The sequence below is a fragment of the Pipra filicauda genome, unplaced genomic scaffold (assembly GCF_003945595.2).
Source record: "Pipra filicauda isolate LSUMZ 115617 unplaced genomic scaffold, ASM394559v2 scaffold53_size3534045_pilon, whole genome shotgun sequence".
Classification (NCBI taxonomy): Eukaryota; Metazoa; Chordata; class Aves; order Passeriformes; family Pipridae; genus Pipra; species Pipra filicauda.
In genome coordinates, this window is record NW_024104687.1 from 1,606,660 (window position 1) to 1,629,238 (window position 22,579).

General features: G+C 39.7%; 1 protein-coding gene across 2 annotated transcripts in view; it reads left to right on the forward strand.

Annotated features, from left to right (window-relative positions):
- The window catches only part of PLPP4 (phospholipid phosphatase 4), a 52,850-nt gene that overhangs the window by 18,354 nt on the left and 11,917 nt on the right, over positions 1-22,579 (forward strand). The window contains exons 3-5 of one of the 2 annotated variants that reach the window (XM_027746491.2): positions 3,775-3,865; positions 7,117-7,180; positions 8,646-8,770. The exons of the other annotated variant lie outside the window; for it this stretch is intronic. Of the exons in view, the coding sequence (XP_027602292.1) occupies positions 3,775-3,865; positions 7,117-7,180; positions 8,646-8,770 (280 nt within the window). The remainder of the gene's footprint in view (positions 1-3,774; positions 3,866-7,116; positions 7,181-8,645; positions 8,771-22,579) is intronic. 2 annotated transcript variants of the gene reach the window in all.

The following is a 22,579-nucleotide window of genomic DNA, read 5'->3' on the forward strand; positions in this document are numbered from 1 at the left end:
GTCATTTGGTGGCTGTAAACTTAAGTACACTTTCGTTTGTTAAGCAGCAGGAAATCTTTTGGAAGCAGAGGATGTTCTTTTTAATTCTAAAGACAACTATTTACCAAACCAGGGATGTCCAAAATGACAAAACGTAGCAAATCATGGGGAGTTTGTAAAAAGCAGCATTGTCAGGTGGCTGAATTTATGACTGTTGATTTTTCAGTTTAAGAGTTAAGGTGGTTTTAGCTTAGAGGAATGCTAGAAAAATGAGTGGAGAAGCTTTTTCAGTTAGCTGGTTGGGTGACCTGACAAAACCTTGCCATGCTTTTATTAGGTTAACTGCTTAAATTCTGAAATCCAGTTTGGTTTAGGCGTGTTAGACACTGAGATACTTGACTCCAAAGAGTCTCTTTATGAGGTGACCATATATCCCAGCCTTCTAAGGCAGAGGCTGAAGACCTGCTTTTAAATTTGCCAACATGTTGTTTATATTGAATTAAGAAGCAGCTCTATTGTGGACTTTTTCAGCCTGGATGAATGAAAATATATGTTTTTCCTGAAATGGAAGAGAGCTGTGTAAAAAAATAAAACAAACAAATGAAAAACAAACAAGCAAAACCAAACCTCAAACCAAACATTAAATTGTTGTACTAGGGAAAGGTGAATTGAATTCTGTTGTTTTTCGTTATGCTGAGCATTACTTTGCTACATGATTTCTCTGATCTGTGTTTATAACTGAAGAGTTCAGGAGCCAACAGTGAATAATTGCCCAGAGTTTGCTGCAGATGGTGGAACTGTTTTTCAAACCAGTTGTGATAATCATTAGTCCATCCTCTTGTTCTCCAGGCAGTAGCCACTGGGAGGCACAATTTTGGGATATAACTGTAATACACTTCCCTGCTGAGCACTTCCCAAAGCCAGCTTTTATAAACTTCGTGGTGGGTGGGACTTCCAGGCAACTCTGTGTCAGCAACTTTGGCATGGTCTGTGTTCCCTTTCTGGCTCAGGTTTTAAAAATATCAGTAATTCAGTGAACAGCTTCTGAAATTAAGAAATGGAGCTAATTTCTAGATATTTTTTTATTTTCTAATTTATGTAATTGAAAAGAAGAAAAATCCAACTCTAGCACTGATGACAAGCTTTCATTATCTAAACAATTTCTCACCACTAGTGTTGTACTCCAATATTGAAATGTATGGCTGTGGCTCACCAGGAGGTGAACTGCAGGATTAATTTATATGGGGAGAGATCTGGATTGAAGAGAAATGTTGTGAATACTCCAAACCAAAATCCAGATTAGGCAGAGCTGATTCCTGCATGGGTAGCCAAGGATGGAAAGACCTGAGCCTTGTTCTGTCTATCAATGGATGTTCCTTGTCTTGGAAAGTGCAAGGCACTGCCAACTTCCCTTGAGTGCATGGAAGTGTGGGGGAGTCCCTGTAACTTCAGCACATCTCTGACTTGCCAGGATTTATAATAAATGAGAGAGATTTTTGTCCATGTTTCACAAAAACCAGGCAAATGTTGGAATATTTCATTGCTGGAAAAAAAAAAACCCCAGTGCTGAAATGCAGTGAGGAGAGTATTGCTCATCAGAATGTTGCCAACTCTGTTATAGAGATGAGCCATACAGAATCTTTTTGCAAAATAAAGGAGGCTTTAGCAAGCCAAGATTTCTTTGTGTGTCCATTTTGCTGCAGAATAAAAAGCACCTTCCAGCTAATGCTTTTGTGTAAGGAACAGTGATGTGCTGCAGACGTGAATAGTTCATTTCTCTCAAAAATTCACGTGCTTGTGAAATATGAGGAAATCTGCAGTTTTGCCAGGTTTCTGAAGATTGATTGGAAAGTGGTTTGGAACAAGCTGCCACTTGAATGCTATTCTGTGTTGATATTTTCTGCTGCTCCTGCATGTTCAGAAGATTTCTAACTCCATTAAACCACCACTCTGATGTTGGCCTTGGCTGTATTTCGACGTGTTTTTCAACAGTGGGATGCAGATATCTTTCTTCTTTCCTTTCCTGATTGGCAATCCTTACTTTTTAGAAAGAAATTAGCAATTCCAGGTTTTACTTTAACTTGTTTTTTGCATTTCACTCTCTGTCTCTGAAAGCAGAAATTAAACTGTTGCTGAGGATGGAGAGAAGTGAACGTTTCTGGAGCACTAACGTGGCATTGGCATCTGAGCTTGAATCTCACACACACTGGAGGCAGAAGGGAATTTTAACTAGAAATGGTGCATCTTTTTGCCAACAAAACTTGGTTTTACTTGGTATCTACATTTAGAAACTGCCTTTCTAAATGCAGATAAGGGGAACAGACTCCAGACTGTGTTTTGATGTGTGTGGCTCACTGGGTTAGATAATATTTTGCAGATAGAGGTGAGGGGCAGCTGCTGCAAGATGCAGAGCCAAAATAACAAATACAGTGCACTCTCATGTTGTTGCCTACTCAGATATTCTAAAAGCATAAAATGAGGACTGGGATTAATCTGTGTTATGAAGATTGAGTCACACGTCTTTTGTCATATCTGTCCTCTTTGTTTTTTATGTCAATGGGGGCTCTTTAAAAAGTAAGGCACTGCTCAGCCTCAGTAAAAATAATCTTACTTAAGCCCTGGCATTCCATGTGCCATTCACAGCTTAATTTTGGCCTTGTTTTAAAAAAAAAGAACAAAACCAAACAAACCAATAATCAAGAAAACAGTCATTTTCACTCTTCTTTAAGAGAATAAATGCTTTTGAAAGAGTGGGATTTATTTTTGAACAAGTGTGATCGTGAAGAGGTTTGTAGGGTCAAGAAAGGAATGGGTTAATTTAGGCTGGAACCAGCAAGAGGCATAAATACAAGTTGCCTTTCACCTCTGCAGCTGAAACTCTGAGACAGAAGGGACGATGGAAGGGCCAGTTGGGAACAAAATCGTAATTCCCATGGCAGGCTGGTAATGAAAAACTCCCTGGTGCTGTGCTTGGGACAAACTGATGTGTCTCTCTGGAGAAAGGCAGTAAATACCTGCTGTGGGAGGCCAGACTGCAGCATGCAGCCACTGCCCCAAGATGCCTTTTGGCTCCCATTTACAGTGAATCATCCCAGCCCAGACTGCTCTGTGATAACAGAGCTGCTGTTCCTGGAAACCAGGGGGGTGCTTTGATGCACAGATGCCATCTGAGGTTCCTTGGAGGAGGAATCCTGCCCTGCAGTACTGACAGTAAAAGAATAAGGTTCTGCTTAAGCAGTGACTGTACTTGTAGGTGCTCAGGTGTTGTTTTTCTGCTTTGGAACAAAACCAAGCAGTTTGCTCCCCATCCAGCACTTGCAAACAAAAGAATCATAAAGACACGATCTTCCCAATGCATTCAAGAATGGCAGTTAAAAAGGAAACAAAAAGTAAGCTAAAGAGCATTTTAGAATGCTGGGAAGTTGGTGCTGAAGTCTGTTGTGTTGAGGAGGGTCCTGCTGAGCACACAGCCTGGGTGGGCAGCAATGCTCAGTGTGGAAAAAATGTACAAGGTCTGTGTATGAATTCTGTGGGCCTTATAGACTGTTACTTTTTCATTTGAGGAGCTGACACTTTAAATGCAGCTCTAGGCAATTACAAATCAATTATAACCCACGGCTATGTTAGAATTTTAATGTGTTCAAAGACAAATCATCCCATTTTATTGAAGGTCAGGAGCTGGATAAAGATCATTCAGCTTCCCCGTTTAAATGGAGCTAACTGAAGCTAATTATTAATCAGCTGGACTGAAAGGGGATTGCTGCTCTCACACATGGTATTTGTTATCTCTTACAGGCCATTTCGTTCCTCACACCACTCGCAGTCATCTTTGTGGTGAAAATAATCCGTCGAACAGACAAGACTGAAATTAAAGAGGCTTTCTTAGGTAATGTATGTCATACTTCAAAGATGGAAAATGTGTGATAGCTCTTGGAGATTGATTCCAACTGTGGTCTAAGCCTTGAAGAAAACCTGTCTCTGTTCCCAGCCCATTACAGTAGTTTTCTGTGCAAGCCATCTCACAAAAGCCTTTGTTTTCAGGTGTGTTTCTGATGGACAAATTCTGTGCCTTAATTCCACAATCCAGCTAGCAAGGGCTGGAATTCGATCAGCAAAGGCAAGTCCATCTGAGACACTGCTCAGTTGGATATTTTTCTGTTACACCCCATCTCTTACTTGCCTTAATGTAAATTAAGGGTTTGATTGGAAAGTCCTGTGAGACTCAACTGCTTAGTGTAGGAAGTTACCCCTCTCATTGTTTCCTTTGAGCTTCTCAGTGAATTTACTGTTACCCATTGCAAAATCTGTGATCTTGGCTCAGCTTTTCTAATTAAAAGCTGATGTTTCATCTTAAACTGCCCATGGAATTAGAAATGCACTTTATCCTGGGCTGTGAACTGCAATGGCTTGTTTTGGCTCACGTCTAATTACAGCTGTGGGCAGAAAATTCCAGCAGAGGAACAGGTAGACAATGGGGAGGGTAAGTCTTAAGCTGTTCCAGCTAATTCTGGCTCTTCATATCCTTTGAAATATTAGTGATACATGCCCAAATCTTTTTTACATAGATATTGCCAGAGACCAATATTGACTAAAGCACTTCCACTGGCAGAAGATACTTTGAGGCACTAAGAACTGCAAATGTTTTTGTTGGCATTATGTTTGAAATATGCATCCTTCTGAAATTCTGTTTTCCTGGCTAATTTACACTTTAATTTATTGGCCCTTACATACTAAAACCAAAGCAATACTCAGCCTTGCCTTAGCTAGACAGGATGTAAATGACATTATGTATCTGCCTGTGAAAAATCTTTCTGCACAAGGCTGCATTCCCTCAGCTCCTTCTTTCTCCAGCTGCTTTAGCACAAGTGTGAAACGATCCCAGTTTTGTTTTGGCTGCTGCCACTCGTTTGTAGTAAGTTCTGAAGTGTCTTACAGTGATATTTTCCTGACAAGTCCATTCAGTAGAAAAAACCCTTCATTCATAAAATGCACACAGTCACAGTTCTGAGCTTCACCTTCCCTTGTGTAAAGAATGAAAGGAACTTGGGGTAGTTTCTCCATCACTTATTCTCACCTTTTTGTTCTAAAACCACTTTTTTTTTCCTGTTGTTTTGCCTTCTGATTTGATACCCTCTCTAATGTCTAGGAGAAAACTTGCCAGCTTCCCCAGCACTCCTCTTGCTACACAGACTTGGAGGAAACACCAACCTTGATGTTCTGTTCAGTTTGTGCCATAAGTGTGGAACTTCCTGTGGCTTATTTCTGTTCAAGTGTGCTCTGCATTAATAAGAGTCAGTATGTTAATGTGTCTGGTGAAGTGAAGGTTCATTAGCTGTGGTGGAGCTTTGCTGATTTGCAGAGATCTGACAAATGATGTTCATAATGAATGATCAGGAAGTCCCTCCAAAGGAATTTCTCTGGGCATGACATGTAGAAGAAAGAAAAAAAGTTAAAAGCACATGAAAATTTTTTGCTCCTCATACAGCCATTAATGCAAAGAAGGTGGTTCAGTGCACCAGGGGTAAGGAGGAGTTAAATTCCTACATGGAGATGCCCCTCAGCCTTCCCCTGCAAGTGCCTAAATCTCTTACTGGCTGGATTATACAATGGGCAATATGAATATTTCCTAAAGGGAACAAAATGAGAGCAAATGGAATTTATCATCCTAACAGTCACACTGTCATTTGATCCCTTGATTGTCAGCATGAGGAATATGCAACAGTGCAAGTGTGGTTCAGTCAGGGGTACAATGAACAATCAAGACAAAGCTCAACAAAAAGAGTAAATTATACTGCATGTCTTCCAAAGTATTTTTTCAGAAGGGGAATTCAGTGCTGTGACCTTGCTGGTCACATGCATTTGACTCTGTGGAAGATTTTCCCCATGCAATTACCATCAAAAACTGAGACAAAACAACTGAGGAAGGAAAAAAGAGCATGGAATTGAGTGGTCACTGTGAGCAGAGGTGGAAAGAGGAAGACTTTCTTTATAATATGAGTGTCTCTAGGATTGAGTTGTGCTTTTATTTTTGCTGGCAGCTATTGCTGTAATCTGAGAAAACCCTTATTTTTTGCTTTGACGAAGGACCTACTTTTTTTTTTTCTTAACTTTAAAAATAGAATCTATAACACACATTTTTATGATCTATAGCATCCTCAGGCAAAGATTTTATGGGTGAGTGCTGCTGAAGTGCAGCATCTGGGGCAGCAGCCCAATGAGAAAATAGCTGATGGAGCTGTCAGAATCCAAAGTTACATTACTGGAAATGTTTTCCTGGAAATTAGAGATTTGCCTGGTAACTGTTTTCCTAATGGGAAATAAAATTCAGTGGCCCTTGTTTTGTAACAGAGAGCTACGGTGAGGACTGCAAAATTAAATCAGAGTCTATGTGCTAGATCCAAGTGCCCCCGAAATCTAGGCAGAGATCTCCACAGGCTTGAGATGAGGCTCTTCAGAAAGTCTACAGACTTTGCTTTGCATGCAACAACAAATAAAAAAGATGATGCAGTCCTACCTGGTAGGTAGGTTCCTGTTTATTACTCCAATTTTGTTGGAAAAATTGGTTAATCCTGGGAGCAAATGTAAGGGGAAAACATTGAGATTTTTAATCAAAACATCCACATCCTTTTGAAAGGAAAATAAAAAAGTCATCCAGTTCTAGTTTTAGCCAAAAGTCAATTCTTTAGCCTGAAATTGGACTGTTTAATATATATATATATATGAACACACATACACATATATGTTACATATACAGGAATTCTCCTTGACCCAAAGAGCCTAAGATTTCCACCTGGTAAATTACAAAACTAAAAAATTGCAAACCCCCAGTGCTTTATTCTCTGATTTTTTTCCCATTTGGTGGTTTATGCCTGTGCAAATGGCATAAGCCAGGAGAGCTGGCTTTGTGTGGGGAAATGAGATTTCTCAAGAGTGAAAGCAGAACAAAATAAGTCATGATTATTATGAGGCTTTGGGGTCTATTCTTAGTCTGGGTAATAAGTAAAACAGAAGGCTGCAGAGATCAGTCAGTTTTCAGTCCAGCAAAGGTTTCAGTCTGGGAATCAAATGCTGTAATGCTGCAATGTATTGCTTGGTATTTAGGTTGTTATTGTTCTGTTTGTTCATTCTGTTTTGTAGCTGTTTCCTTGGCTCTAGCTCTGAATGGTGTCTGCACAAATACAATTAAATTAATAGTGGGAAGGTAAGTCTTGTCATGTTATAAATGATAGCTTTAAATATTAAGATGAATGGAGACAGGTTGACAACTACAATACGTCTTAATAAATAGCTGGCTGCTGCTCCAAAAGGTGTGGGGATGGAATAGGCCCCTGAGAGGTTGTTTTTTATGTGGTGCAGGTGTTGTACAACTCCATTCTGTGACATCCCACTGGGGTAGGAATCCATACCCTCGTGTTTTGTTATTTTTTTGAGGATCTGGCAGATCCAGACAGGTGAGGAGTTTGAAAGGAACGGTGTGAGCTGAAAACAGTCCATTAAATTGGCAACACAGAAGGGAAGAGTCACAGCATGTGGGAGTTGAGATGCCAGTGCCCCTTGTCTGATTAAGTGGAAATCAGTTGAGTCTCTGTGTAACTCAGTGCCTGCATTTTGTGAGAAGCATATTAGTGAGTGTGGGGTTTCCAGGAGACACCAACATCCACCTTGAAGTTAAGCAATAAATGAACTCCTAGACAGACTGGTTTTTTAAACATAAATTTGAAGAAAAATATAACAAACAAAACTCCCCGAAAACTGATTTTTAAGGTATTTTTTGGCTCTTTATCAAATTTTGAATAATTTCAGCTGAAAAATACATATTTGACTTGAATTCATAGACTTTAATAGAGTCCATTGCTGCTTTTGTTGTTGACCTGTTTTGCAACATTGAGGGAGCAGTATTTGGTTTCTGATGAACCCTCTCTGCTATGGTATTGATGCCCTGACAGTAATGGTATTTGGTGCTTTCATTTTAAGAGTGTTTTTGAAATAATTCAGAATCCATTTTGCTCATTTTTGCCTGCACCCCAAGCCAGCTGGTGGCTCTCTCATCTTGTCTCTGAATCTGTGATTATTCCCTTTACTTCTCGGGGGGGTTTATTGGCTCAGGATCGGGATGACAACAGACAAACCAGCTCAGAGCTGGGTCACAAGAAACTCAGAGGTTTGTTTAATGCACTTAGTCAGCATCAAGGCTGGCATTAGAATTTGGTGATTGTTCTGGTGCCAGCCTTGTAGCCTCAGTTGTAGTCCTGGATGTGTTGGCAAGACTTGTGAGAATTTGTGAGTCATTCCATTGCCTGGCTCTGTCACTGGGGTGCTGTGCAAGGTTGATCACCAGGCAAGAGCAACCCTGCATGGGTGTTTTTAGAGACAACTCCCACTTTCATGCTGTGCTGGAAGCTTCCCTGTGAGAGCCTGCCTGCAAAAAACGTGACCTTGAGTTGACAGACATGGTTTAGTGGTGGATTTGGCAGGGTTAGGTTTGCTCTTGAACTCTGAGGTCTTCAGGGTCTTTTTCAACCCAAATGACTCTGTGATTTCTGTTGCTGTGTTAGAGCTGGAGGGAATGAACTCTGTATGTAATGAGCAGTAAATGTGATAATCACTTTGAGGTTTATCTGTTACTACAGCTTTTATATTTTTAATATCCATGGTGTTTTTTGTAGACCGCGTCCCGATTTCTTTTACCGCTGCTTTCCAGATGGAGTCATGAACTCGGAAATGCACTGCACAGGTGATCCAGATCTGGTGTCTGAAGGCAGAAAAAGCTTTCCCAGTATCCACTCTTCCTGTAAGTTCATTTAAATGCAGTACCTCTTCCGTAAAAAGCTGTCCTTTCTGTGCTTTGGAGTTGCTCTTCTGCTGTTCAGTAATTAACCTGATTTTGGCTGGAGGGGTCTGCACTTCTGACTTTGCTCTCCACTCAGAAATTTCCTTCTGGAAGTCAAGTTGTGAGCCTTTCTTGCCTTGAGAACCACCTGAGTTCATTGGGAGCCCCAGCAGGACTGTCAGTAGAGTGAAACCCTGTTCAAGGTTACAGAACACAGTGGGGTCCTGAGGGGTGTCTGTTCCCCAGTGCAGACCCCTGAATGCAACCTTTGTCTATATAGTACATATTTATTTTGTTGTATTCCATTGAGGTAGGAAGCAGGACATTACTTGTCACTTTTGGCTTTGAGGTGCTCCTCAGGTTAGGTCTGATGGTTTGATCACTAATTCCCAGCTTATCCTTTATCCTGACAGACATTTAGGTGGCCTCATAAAAACCTGTCTGTCTGATTTAATGAGTTGTATTAACTTAGATGTTTGCAAAGGTTCCTTCCTCTGTCTTAAAGAGTTTACTTCCAGCATGTTTCATGTCAAGTGTCTAATAAAACTTCTTTTCATCAGTAAAATAACTTGATTACTGTGAGGTTGGTTGGGTTCTTTGGCCAGGATTGTTTGTTGCCTTCTGGTGTTCTGCTGCTGAGAACTGTAAGTTGTATCTATGGAATTTGTTTTTCTGATCTTTTTTCAAAGTAGTAACTTCAAATTGCCTAATTGTGCAGAACTATGTTATGAACAAGTTGGGTAATGAGATGAAGGAAATTGTGAGTTAATCTTGATTCCTTTTTCTTGTTTGAGTGCTAGAAATGGATAAGAGAGCAATAAATGTTTGTGGATTAGCTTTATAGTTCTAAACCACAAACCAACTTAGCTGTCTCAAATTTTGTTTGTAAGCTTTGATTACATTAAAAGGACAATATCAACTGCAGCTGCTTGAACTGCTCAGCTGTTTGAAGACTGATGTTGTAATACCTAAATCTCTGACAAGCCTTAAAATCCACACATATTTTAGTCTCATAACAGAGAAGGAAACCCTTAATTTGTCTTTAATTTGACAGTCTGGCAGTGCTAACCCCTGCTCCTCCTGTGCAGCAAAATTATTTACATAACCAGGATTGTCAGTATTATTGTATCAAGAATAGTTTATAGTTGTGATCATACGTTTAGTTTCTTGCTGTTTCCTCATCCCCACTAGATTAAAGATTGAAAAGGGAAAAAAATATGATGGAAAGCCTGCAATTATGCTACCTTCCCAGACCTATGGAGCAATGAGGATGTTTGGGATATAATAGTTCATGTGTGTGAATTTTTCCATAATTCTGCATTTTCTTATCTCAGTCTTAAAAAGCTGTCCCTCCTGTCTTCTTCACATGTAGGTGTTTTTAAACTTTCCTGTCATAAAGTCAGTCCAAAATTTTTTTCATGGCTCCTTTCTCCTCCCTTCAGCATAAGATTGCCACTGCATCAAATGCAGGAGTTTGATTCTTCACATTTGTCATCCGTTCTCTGTGTGTGGTGGAATTCATGAAAAAGCATCAAAAAATATATATATGGGGGTTTTTTTGTTTCTGTTACTGTTTGAGGGATTTTTTTTTTTTTCTATTTTCATGACTGCAGAAATGTAAGTGGGGAGGATGAGAGCTGACATAAACTATAATACCTCTCTTGGAATGATAGTTCCAAGTAGTCCACTGCAGTTTGGTGTTTCCTACTTGAACACACGAGGAAAATAAATCACCAGTAAGAGCTACTGGGCAGCTCATAAAGCAAAGTTAGAGGCTTCAGTCAAGAGCCATTTTCATCTTCAAAGCATTTTCTCTCAAGGCATTTCTTGGATAGGCTGTCAGTCAAATGGTTTTTTATACCAGAATCTAAACCCTCATCCGTGCAAAATGAGGCCCTTAACCAGGAAAGTCTGGGGTGCTGTGAATGCTGTGCTGTAAGGATGGGACACAGGGGTGTGTATGGAGAGTGACAACACTGATGCTCTCAGATGGCCTGACCTGACCCTGGGTACTCCTTAAAAATGTTGTGAACTACCTGTTACCACTTGGAGAGTCACAGAATCATAGAATCACAGAATCAGCTGGGTTGGAAGGGACCTCTGAGATCATCCAGTCCAACCCTTGATCCAACCCCGCTGTGGTTCCCAGCCCATGGCACTGATGCCACATCCAGTCTGTCCTTAAACACCTCCAGGGATGGAGAATCCACCCCTTCCCTGGGCAGCCCATTCCAATGGCTGAGCACCCTCTCTGCAAAGAAATTCTTCCTAATGTCCAACCTAACCCTCCCCTGGCACAGCTGCAGACCCAGCCCTCTTGTCTTGCTGAGAGTTGCCTGGGAAAAGAGACCAACCCCCCCCGGCTCCCCCCTCCTGTCAGGGAGTTGCAGAGAGTGAGGAGGTCTCCCCTGAGCCTCCTCTTCTCCAGGCTGAGCCCCCCCAGCTCCCTCAGCCTCTCCTCACAGCACTTGTGCTCCAGTCCCTTCACCTTTGCCCTGAAGGAGGGTGTGTTCTCCTTATTGGAGCACAGATGATTTTCTTGGCTTCCTCTCCCTGTGCCAAGGAGTGCACATAAGATAAATCAAAAAAGTGCATGGAGCACTCACTCCTGTTTTGATGCCAGCTGTAATTCCCTAAGCTTTTAACTGTGATGATTTTGGCTTAGAATATGAACCCAGATCATCCTTCCAAGTTGGTGACTCCGAATTTTGGGTACAGAGCTCTAACTCAGAGGAGCAAAGACCTGACCTGTCGCATTTAAACTGAAACTTTGACCTGGATTTCACCTGTATAAAATGAGGGCAGACAACCAGTAGCAAGCAAAAATGTGCTGCTAAAGTAGTATGTGTTTATGTTATAGTTTAATGAATGAGTCTTGACTTATTGCCAAAACCAGGACAACTTCATGGTTAGATCAGACCTTAAATATTTGTTTATGTTCACATGTTTCTAGAACAGTAAGGAGACCAAAAATTAAAGGAACTAGACAGCATATTGTCAGAGAAAGGGGTGTATCCAGAGACCTGTTTCATACCTCAGATCAATAAGGAAGAGACCATTCTGATGTAAATATAGATTTGCAACAGCTGCAAACCCCCCAGTGTGGTTTTCTGATCTGTTTGCCGTGTAAACAGTCTCTGAATGGCTTCTCTCCTGAAGTTTTTTTAGAAAAAATGTAGCAACTCAGCAATACAGAATTGCTTCAAATATTGTTCAGTAAAATGGGCTGTTCAGGTTAAAAGAAAATCCAAACTCCTAGGCAGGCAGATATCTTCTGTGCTGCCATCTCTGTAGTAGTGAAGTCCTTGTACAAGCAACTGTGGGTAAATAATAGTAGCACAACGCATTTTATTTAGAAACACCAAAAATCCTGTGGGAATGAAATGCCAAATTCTTGACCCTGTTTTGCTTTCTTAGAGGAAGTGATTAATTTATCATGATAAAACTCCCTTTAGGCTTTTATTCTGCAAACAGATTGCAATTGCCAGTCTTGGCTTCAGCTTTGTTTAGTGCCTATTTTAAAAGTGTTATTTCTGAATTGGTCAGAACTATCTCAGCTATATTTTTCAGTTAAGGAAGCTGCATGAGACTGGTTTTGGTACCTTTGTACCGAAGGAAAAAATAGTGGCTTGGTGAGAGTTTAATTTAACCTCCTTGGAGCCTGTGCTGCTTATTATTTGTCTCTTCTCCTTTTCCTGGCTGCCACTGAGAAGAGTTGGGATGAATTTCCCCCAGTAAAGGGCTTTGCAGTTCCCTGTGTTGAACTTCAGGAGATCCCAGAAAGAAAGATCCCAGTTGGTATGAATGGATTTCACATCAAATGACTGGAAACCCAACTCGATAAAAAATTAATCACTTGAAAAACACAGTGGCTGCAGAGATAATTGAACTTAGAATTTCCTGTTGGATAGAAGAGATTTATGGGGGGGGGGGTGTGAAATCAACTAAAAATTAGCATTTTCTGTGTAAAAGTGCTAGCAGCCAAATAAATAAAATAGTTGTGATTTTATTTTTGTAGCTGCAATTTAATTACCTAAATTAGTTTGAAAAGTTTACTTTTCCCTAAATTGTGCCATTGATTTTTTTATTTTTTTTTTTAAAGAGAAATCTTTATCGATTCTAGAGATTTCTTTTTACATGGAAAAAAAAGTAGAGTTTTGAAGAAATTATTTTGTGGTAACATCTCAATTTTGTCTGTACAGTTCCAGAGTGAATGTTCACGGAGCTATACAAGAGCTCTTATTTCTTGTGTGGGTGTTTTTGTTTTTCTTCTTTGTGTTGTTACCTCAAAGAGGTTTGTAGTGATTACTGTTTAATATAGCTGAAAAAATCAGAGAATTTAATTATAAATCTGAAATGAAGAATGTAATCAGTGTGGGGACAATAACAGTGGTATGTTATGTTATATGTTTTTTAATTACCTCCTTGATGAATGAGGGTGTCTTGGTCCACTTAAGAAAATAATGGCCTTTTAAAAGAAAATTATTTTCTCTGCCTTTTGAGTCTAGTTTAGTCTTATCTCACAGCCCTCACAGATAAGATGCTAAATAATATGTAAAAACCCAACTATTATGTATTGTTGACCCCATTTTCCTAAGGAATTTTTGTTTTCCAAAGAAACAGTTCCCGTCACTGTTTATTTTTTAATAAATGGCACTTTTTGTACAATTAAAATCTAGGTAGTAATATGTCAGTGCAATTGCAGCTGAAGTTTGCAGTGGCCAGATTGTCATGGTTGTAAGTGGTTGTAACATCCTGAAGAATTGATTTTCCCCAGTTTCATTGTTCAGGATGAGCAGGTGTAAACTCGTCACAAATCAAAGTAAACATCCATTTCCAGCATAATCTTGCTCTGCTCAAAAAAAACTATGCCAGAACTGCACTGCCTGAAGAATTCTAATCTATTAATAGTCAGCATTACTACATCAAAGAAGTTTTCAGCAAACAGGGTTAATGGGAGCAGTGGTCTGGGAATTAGGTTCTTAACACCTACTGTGCACTTCAATAGGCTGTTAAGGAAACACTGCCAGTGGAGCAGGTTACACATTGTAGATTCTGTTTGTATTAAAAAGAGGATTGTGCACTTCATAAGAGTAGTGATGGCCTAAGAAAGGAAGTACAAACAGCAGTAGGAAAAAAGTAATTGGTTACCCTTTTCTTCTGGCGTAATAAATCGGATTAGATCTTCAGGCCGGTCCTGAAGAGTAATTTCCTGCTTTCAGTAGCCAGATTCCATTATGAATAACAGCAATAATTGCTCATTCTGTTGTAGCAAGCTTAAATGTATATAGGGAAATTTTTTTCTTTAGAGTTCCCTCACCCTTTCTCTGAATAAAGACAGAGGAATCCCAGCTGATTTTTTTCACCTCAAAAATGTTTCTTCCTTATGAGGAAGGTCCACTCCCAAATCCTACAGATATTCCTGCTCTGCCTTTCCCCCTCAACACTGACATATTTCCCACAAGTGGAGTTTCTAAGTTGGCTTCTTAGGACTGCTCTTTCTTAAGGCTCTTCACAGAACAAAAAGTCTCTGCTAGCAAACCAGCAGTTCTGTTGGGGTTTGGATTTGCTGGTTGTCACTGAAAACAGGTGGCAGTGGGGGAAATGACCATGGACATCATCAGCCTCATCCCTTGCCTTGTCCAGGAATGGCACTGTACCCAACTTTAGAGCCAGTTCCCTTATCCAGAAGAGAGAAGGTGAATGCTGAATGTCTCTTCTTCATCCTTTTCCCAAGAATCAACAGTTAATTCCCACAAGCTCTCACTAGTTTAAGTATAAACTGGCTCAGGAGCCAGGTTTTCAAGCAGCTATAACGCACGTTGTGATAAACAAGGTGGCTGTTTCTCTGGCTATTTTCTTCTATGAAAATATATCTTTTCTATGAAAAGATAGAGCCATGCAGGTATGTTATCCATCTTTGCCAGTGCTTGCCACTTATCTGTCTGAGAACTCAGCAAAGGTGGGAAGAAAGGCCCTTATCCTTCCCTCATTTCCTCTGCAGACAGTAGGCTTGCTGCCAAGCCAGGTAAGAGCTCTTTGCCCCTCACCAGCACCCAGCCTTCTTCATTAAAGTGACTAAAACAGATGAAGGATGAGGTGTTACAGGTCTCTGCTCTCTAGAAAAATTCATCAGAGCTTCTTGAAGAAAAGCTGAAAGTAAAATGTTATTTAGCAATACTAAAGACTGTGTGAAAAATCAGAATTATGTCAGTTAAGCCTGTTGCTTTCTTGGTCTCAGGACTGAGATTTGCTGTTTTACAATCCTCTGTAATTTGTGATTCACACAGAATACCAAAGAGGGATCTATGTGTGCTCTTCATTTTGTTTGTTTATTTGTTTTTCCTGATCTGGAGGCCAAACCATGCAGGAAGAGTAGAGTGAGACTTCAGAGGAGAGGAAGCAAAAACATGGAATCATCTTAAATCCTGAGTCATTAGTGAGGAATACGGTGAATGACTGTATGGTTCTTCTTCAAAAGCTGGAGAGCTGAAGTTAAAGAAAATGAACTGGAAATATGAGTAAATCTCTGAGTTTAACTTCAGGAAACCAGTTTTTCCAGCAGTTACTGCTGTTCCTTGGTTATTATAGCTGTTCAAATTGCTTTCATTTGTGTAGGGAAGAAGCTTAATTACCTCACAGTCTGATTTTTTCTTTTCTTTTGCCTATCTTCAACTTTTTAAGCTGAGTTTAAGGCATATGCTTGATTTCCCAGCCTGCAGAAGACTTCATGGTGAAGCTGTAGGCTTCAGCTGTATCTAAAGATCAGATCATTGTTCTTCTGCCTGACCTTTTCAGTTAAAAGGACTTGGAGTCACACCAGAGATCTAAAGATCAATTTTCATCTGCGAACTGCAGTGACAGCTCTTCTCTGCAGTGAAATGGGGCAGAAAGCTCAAGTCTGATTGAAAAATGGATGGCTGGTAGCTCAGAGGAGGCTGGCACATCAGGTTCTGACCATTTTTGGGGAAGAAGCCTCACTCCAGCACTGGCAAATGTTGAGATTCCTTGAAATTCCCGTTGCAGCACAGCACACATCCCACTCCAGGATCCATTCGATGTGGTTTTGTGTGGCATTTCTGTATAAAACCAACCCAAATATAGAGATGTTTCTAAATCGGGGTGGTTTTAGCTCTTCCTTAGTGATGTATCTTTCAGGCTGGAGTTTTCTTTAAGGTGGATCACCTCAACACTGGGCTGACTGAGGCAGCACTTGGGGGGTAGGACAGGCTTGGATGAGAAGCAGGTAAATAGCCCAATAAATTGGTTTGGTTGCATGTTCATTGTATTCACTGCATAAACACGTTTCTTTGCTCTCTTCCAACTTTAATTTCAGGTCAAGGAAGGATATCCCTTTATCCTTCTCTGCAAAGAGGAAATCAGAGAATCGTAGGACTGGTCAGAATTCCTGTTTTGAGAAGCAGAAACTGATATTTGTGTGGGAATTTACCCCCAGTCCCTTCAGCTGTGAAACATTTTGATCAGTAAGGACTCCCAAAAGCAGTCCTTGCTCTTCATCTCGATAGGGCAGTTTTTTCACATCTGTGGAGACATAAATCAGAATATGTATGAGAGCATTCTGGCTAGACTGGAGCTGCTTGGAAGTAAATCCAACCATCCTGTTTCCAAGGGGACTTTAAAACTCCCCAGGGTTGTCACCTTCATGAGCTGGGATGGGTGATCTGTCTCCAAATGCTACTTGCTGCCTCAAAACCCTTTTGAGCAGCAAGAGTGATAGAGTTGACTCATGTAAGATCGTGTTCTGATGAAAGAAATGAAGTGAAAGGACGGGGGAACTCCAAAGAAAAAATTTCCTTATATACATTTAAGCTTGCTACAACAGAATGAGCAGTTATTGCTGTTATTCATAATGGAATAACCCTGAGACAATCCAGAATTATTTCAATAAAAATAAGAGTACCAAGTGCAATTTTGCTGTAAGCCCAAGAAAAATAGATCAATAAAAAGCCTTGAAATGGAATGATAAAGTTAAAATGCTGGGCACCTTTCTTTAGAGGTGGCTGACTGATTTATCAAATGGCAGAAATCTCAGTCACAATGTTTTCTGAAAACATTAATTTAAGTCTCTTGAAAACAAGGGGATATTAAAAGTGTCTTGAGATAAAAGCTATGAGATAAATACAGGAAATCAAGTTGTTATTTATGCCAGAAAGAAGAAAAAATCTGCAGAAAGCCTTATTTGGATTTTGCTATTACTGTCAGTTCTACATGGAAATCACAATCTATTATAGGTAAGTAAATAGGTAATTTTTTTTCCCACTTCCTTCTGCAGAGGAGTGAGCAAATAATGTTCAGTGTTTCATCTGATGAAACCTACAGGAAAATATTTATGCAAAATGTTTTTATAACTAATACAGCTTTGTTGCAATCAGTGGATTTGTCTGGTGATTTGAGACTTTTGGTTTGTCTTTGTTTCAGTCTGAACTAAGACAGTGGGTTTAGAAGTCTTTCAGTCTGGGGTGTTCCTACACTTTGTTTAAGCAACTAGAAACTTTTGGAGAATGGTTCTGTTGGAAGTTTCTGGTTGTGTTGAAAGGCAGTGCAAGTTGGATTTGTGGATGAAACTGCCAGTGGATAATAGCACGGGAGGTCTTAAAAAAATTACGTGCAGGGGAGCTGGGGGAAAGGAAAAAAATCTTTGGATTATTTTACTGAGGGAATTAATCAGAAAATAGAAATCAGAATGGTTGACCAGCTGTTTATGTTATCATAGCATTTCCATAGACACTGGGGACTAAATATGATTTAATATGACCGGTGAGTCATAATAAATCGTATTTTTAAAAGTATCTAAATATCACTGAATATTTAATACATCACTTGCTCAGCCATGCAAGAAGTTGTCTATCCTATGATAAGCCAGTTTATTCTTTACTGTATTAGCCTGTCTTTGCTGATATCCCTGGGATCCAGTGACAGGACATGGGGGAATGATTCAAAGCTGTGCCAGGGAAGGTTCTGACTGGAAGCAGGTCATTGTCAACAGGATAATAATAAATAAAATAAATTTAAAAATAAATAAATTAAATAATAAATTTGCTTTAACTTTTGGTCAGCCCTGCAGTGGTCAGGCAGTTGGACTAGATGATAATTGTGGGTTGCTTCCAACTGAAATATTCTGTTATTTTTTATTCTGTTCTCCACATTCCCTGCTCTGGAAACGTTCCTTCATGACTTGCTTGAAGTCAATAAGTTTATGTGGGTGAACGCAGCAAGATCCTGTCTGGAAAAATGGAACTACTGGTTGATGTAAATAACAAAATGGTCAATAGGTAATGGTTAAAAGATATTTATTTGTGCTATCAAGCAATAAAATATAATATCACTTTCTGGTGTTGTTTAGTATGGCAGGGAGGCTGGAATCTGGGTGAAAACAGAGTATCACTGTGTTCAGAGAATGCCTCTTTGCAGTAGGGTAGGTGATGAGCAGGAGTTAAATATGAGAAGCAGGATTACAATTTGGATATGAATATTCATGGCTCTGGCCTTGATGCTGTTACCAAAAAATGTTCTGTGGTATACCTTGGAAATGTGTATTTATCTCTAACAATTTTAGTCCTCAGAACTCGTTCACCTCCCCATGTCTGCATTGTTTTGGATGTGTCCTATTCCTCCTTGGAAAACTCTGCTTATTTAGGCAGAAAGAATTCTAAAGATTACTCCTTGATTAGGTTTCTATCTTTTGGGAGAAGAAGCGAAATCTCTTGATTTTTTTTTTTTTTATTATTATTATTTTATTTTAAATTTTTTTTTTTCTTTCTCTAAACCAGTCATAAAGTCCCTGACAGTCAACCCAGGGGTCTCCTTGGTGTGAGCTGTCATTTTAGGCAGGAAAAAACCACTGCAACAGTTCTTAAAACAACCCGACCCCTTTGCTGTTGACTGGCTGATTGGCTAATATTTTATTTTCTCTTTATCTTGGCAGTTGACTGCTCCACTCAGTGTTGTGCTCCCCCTGAGGAGTTGTCTCCTCTGGTGATATCAAAGCTGATTATGCAGTTCATGCTCACACCAGATTTGCTTGATGAAGCACTAATTAAATGAGTGTAGTATTTGTGGTGTTTCTTGCTGTGCCACTAAAAAGAATAAAGCTGATAGGGAAATATTATATCATCAGAGGGAGGGCACAGGTAGTTCCTCCTCCCCTTTTCCACTAAATAATTAAAATTAGTCAGCTGTAAAAATGAAAATATTTTTACATTTTTAAAAGCCATTCATTTGTTTGAAAAATTAGACTTATGTGCTTCGGAGTGAAGAAATTACTGAATTTCAATAGAATTGTTTGCTATCCTGAGATAATTCATACAAAATATTACTTCAGTACATGTAATTATAGTTGGGTATCTAAATTTGAACTGTTAATTATCTTTAGCTAGCAGTTTCATGGAGGATAATCATACTTCCTTCAGTTGAAAGTGAGGATTTTAAGTAACAAATGAGCTACAAACCACAGGTTTTTGGCAGTAATTGCTGCTACTCCCCTATTTTCAAGATAAATCTCTTAATTAACAGCTGTATGGCACCGTCTCACTGAGATGATTCACCCTTTTATAAAAGAATCCAGGGAAATAAGAAACGGATTTCTTAGATAGGCAAAGAAAAAATAAAATAAAATCTCCTGTGGGGTTTATTGGGTTGTTAATTAAAACTCTGTGGAGCTGAATTAAGAAACACAACCAGGAATGGTTGTGTTTAATGCTTTTACCTGCTCTGTGACATGTTTACCTCTCAGTGCTCAATAACAAGGGCTGTTGGAATTCATGAGGGGCTTGTGGGATGATCTCCTTGGAGTTCAGTTTTCCTTGTCCCTTGTCCTGTCACTGTGCCTGGATTTAAGGCCTCTCTCCTTCCTTTTTTATGAGCTCCCTTAAGATACTGCAGGGCTGTAATGAGGTCTCCCCAGAGCCTTCTCTTCATGCTGAACAACCCCAGTTATTCAACACAACAGCTTTTTTTTTATGCTGTTATATGCCTGGATATTTTCTCCTCTTTTTTTACATGATTAAAGAGATTAATCCCAGACGTGCTGTGTACTCCAGAATGGAGAGCAACTTCAGTTTTGCTGTCTTCAGGGGACCTAGACTGAATTGAAAATGCCCAACTTTAGAGTCCCTTATTCTCTCCAGAGAGTTTTTTAGAAGTTTGGAGCCCAGCATTGAGTTCAGTGACAGAATAATGTCACTGTGCAGCCACTCACCCCTTGGTGTCCTGCTTTACTTTGATCCCTGAGGTGTAGTTGAACAAAACTTTAAATCATTTACCTTTTTTCCTCCCCAAGCTCTTCTTCTTTACATAAAACCCCCAGTGATAAGTTCCTCTTGCAGATGGTGGGTAGATCAGGCTTCATTGCTCTGCATTTTGCAGTGTTGCAGGAATAGATAACGTTTTGCTGTGTCTCACAGCATGAAAAGAGAAGCAGAGATGTTCTGTATAACTCTTACTGCTCTGGCTGTGCATGGTTTTGGGGTTTCCCTGGTTCATGCTGAAAGTGTTCAGGGGGATTATTTGCAGGCAGTACTAACAGTGGTATAATCCAGCAAAATCCCTGCACCTTGTCAAGATCCTGATCCTCCACTGTTAAAAAGTTTCCATCCATGAAGATGTACTTCAGATTGTCTTCTAACTGTATTTTATGTGCTGGTCTGGATGACTGTGCCAATTTCCTTCAAGTAAATTTTAAGTTAAATGCACACCCTTGAACGACTGATACAGATACTTGGCAGGGTGAATGGAATGACGAGTAGGATAGGATCCATTGTCAAGGCTGCTCCATGCCATAGGTATGGCAAAGGAAGCAAGAAGTTACCCTGATCCCAGTGGATGGGACTTGGTATATTCCAGGGTTGAATTGGAAAAGAAAAAATTGCTGTTGGCAGGGATTATTTGTAGTTGGGTATCTCATAAATGCCCCATGACCGTAATTTGTATTGGAGCTGGAGAGACAATGACCCAAAGCTGGTGGCTGGATACTGTGTTTGGGCTGAGTTCTGGCAGGAAGAGACATGTATTCTCTCATTATTGATCATTGGCAGGTTGTAGCTGTTTAATTAGCACTGACCTCTTTGAATTAACCTGGTAACTCTTACCTCAGTTTGATTTTTTTTTTTTCTCAAGAGACTGGAGGTCCAGTATCAGGACTCTATTTCATAAAGGGATGCATGTTTGGTCTAACAAACAAATTCAGCCAGCACTTGATCTTCCTGCTGCCTGTAAGGAGAAGAATGTGTCAGCCAGGGACCACACCAGGGCAACACCATCATGGGGGTGCTCAAGGATCAGTTCCATCCTGATGGCATTCTTTATCAAATCTGGGGTAAATTCATTAGTTGGACCTGATTTGACCAAGTGTGTTTGAGAAGCATTGAGATATTGGCAGTGAGTGAAGAGTTAAAAAAATCCTGGGCACAGAAAGGGGTTTTTCTGGTGTGATGCACTTGTGTGACTAGGGCTGCATTTGCAGGGCAGGCTCATATACCTTATATTAATACTAAGGCCTCTTCAGTTACTCTCTGAGTGTTGACCCCTTCTCTTCAAAGTTATGAATCTTGAACTGGTTTGGGCCTTTCTTTACCGTGTTCTCAGAGAAAGGGGATTTGTTCAAGGTTTCTGTCAACAGAAATGGCAAAGTAGGCTGTGGAGCAGGTTCACCTCTAGGATTTTTTGTAAATAACACCATTAAGTGAACAAATCAAAACTTAGTTCTCATTGCTAGCAATGAGATGCACCCCGAGACCACTTCAGGTATTTCAGGTAAAATGAAGTGTCTTGAAAAGTGTATTAAAAATATATCAGAAAATAACCTAAAAAATGTTCACAAGAATTCACTGGGACAGTCCTGCCAAAACAACCTAATGACTAACACTCTTGCTTTTCAGATAATATAGGTCTGTTTTTGTTCTAACCCATCTCTGTCTCCAATAACTCTTTTTTGTTTCCCAAATAAATCCCTGCATACATTTGTATTTCGTGATGGACTTTTCATGTTGCTTCTGCTGAACTGTCTTTCTTTGTGAAGAGAAATTAATAAAGCTAAGCCAAAGGGAAGGTGATTGACTGTCCCACTTGGAAAAAAAAACAAGAAAAATATTTTGCCTGTGATAATAAGCTCAAAACACATTCTTTGGGAATTGTACTTGTATAAAATGCTCTTTGAGTTGAATTTCAGCATTAAAATTTATGCCCTCATTTGGTATCATACTTTTTCCTTCAAGAAAGATAAATAGTTCAGTTCTTTGAACAGTGTGAGACTGAAAACATTTGCCAGCAGCCCCAGCTACAGGAATTACACAGTAGGCTGCTGTGCAATTCCAGAGATGAATAGCATGTGTTTGCACTTGGAAAATATAGAGTAATCACTGCAAGTCTAAAGCATTACAGACAAAGAGATGGATCATTTTGTCTGATTCTTCTATAGGCCATTTGAATGGTTGCTTTGCAGTTTTATAATGTGATGCCACTTAAGTAAGTTGAGGGGTTTTTTTCTTCAGCTCCAAAACTGCTTAGTGGAAAAAAAGACATTTATTGTGTGCTTAGCAAAGCATCCATTAAAACTTGAGAGGCTGAACATCCTCGTGGGGTAGTTTAATTCTCAGAAAACACTCACAAAAGCAATTACATTTTTTTAAATGAATAATTTACTTGAGGTGCTTTAGATCAGATTCTTGTTCACAGTTTCTCACTTTCTGCATTTTAACTTGCTAATCGTTTGGTCTGTACAGATCTCACCTGGACCCCTTGTCTGGAGGGAAT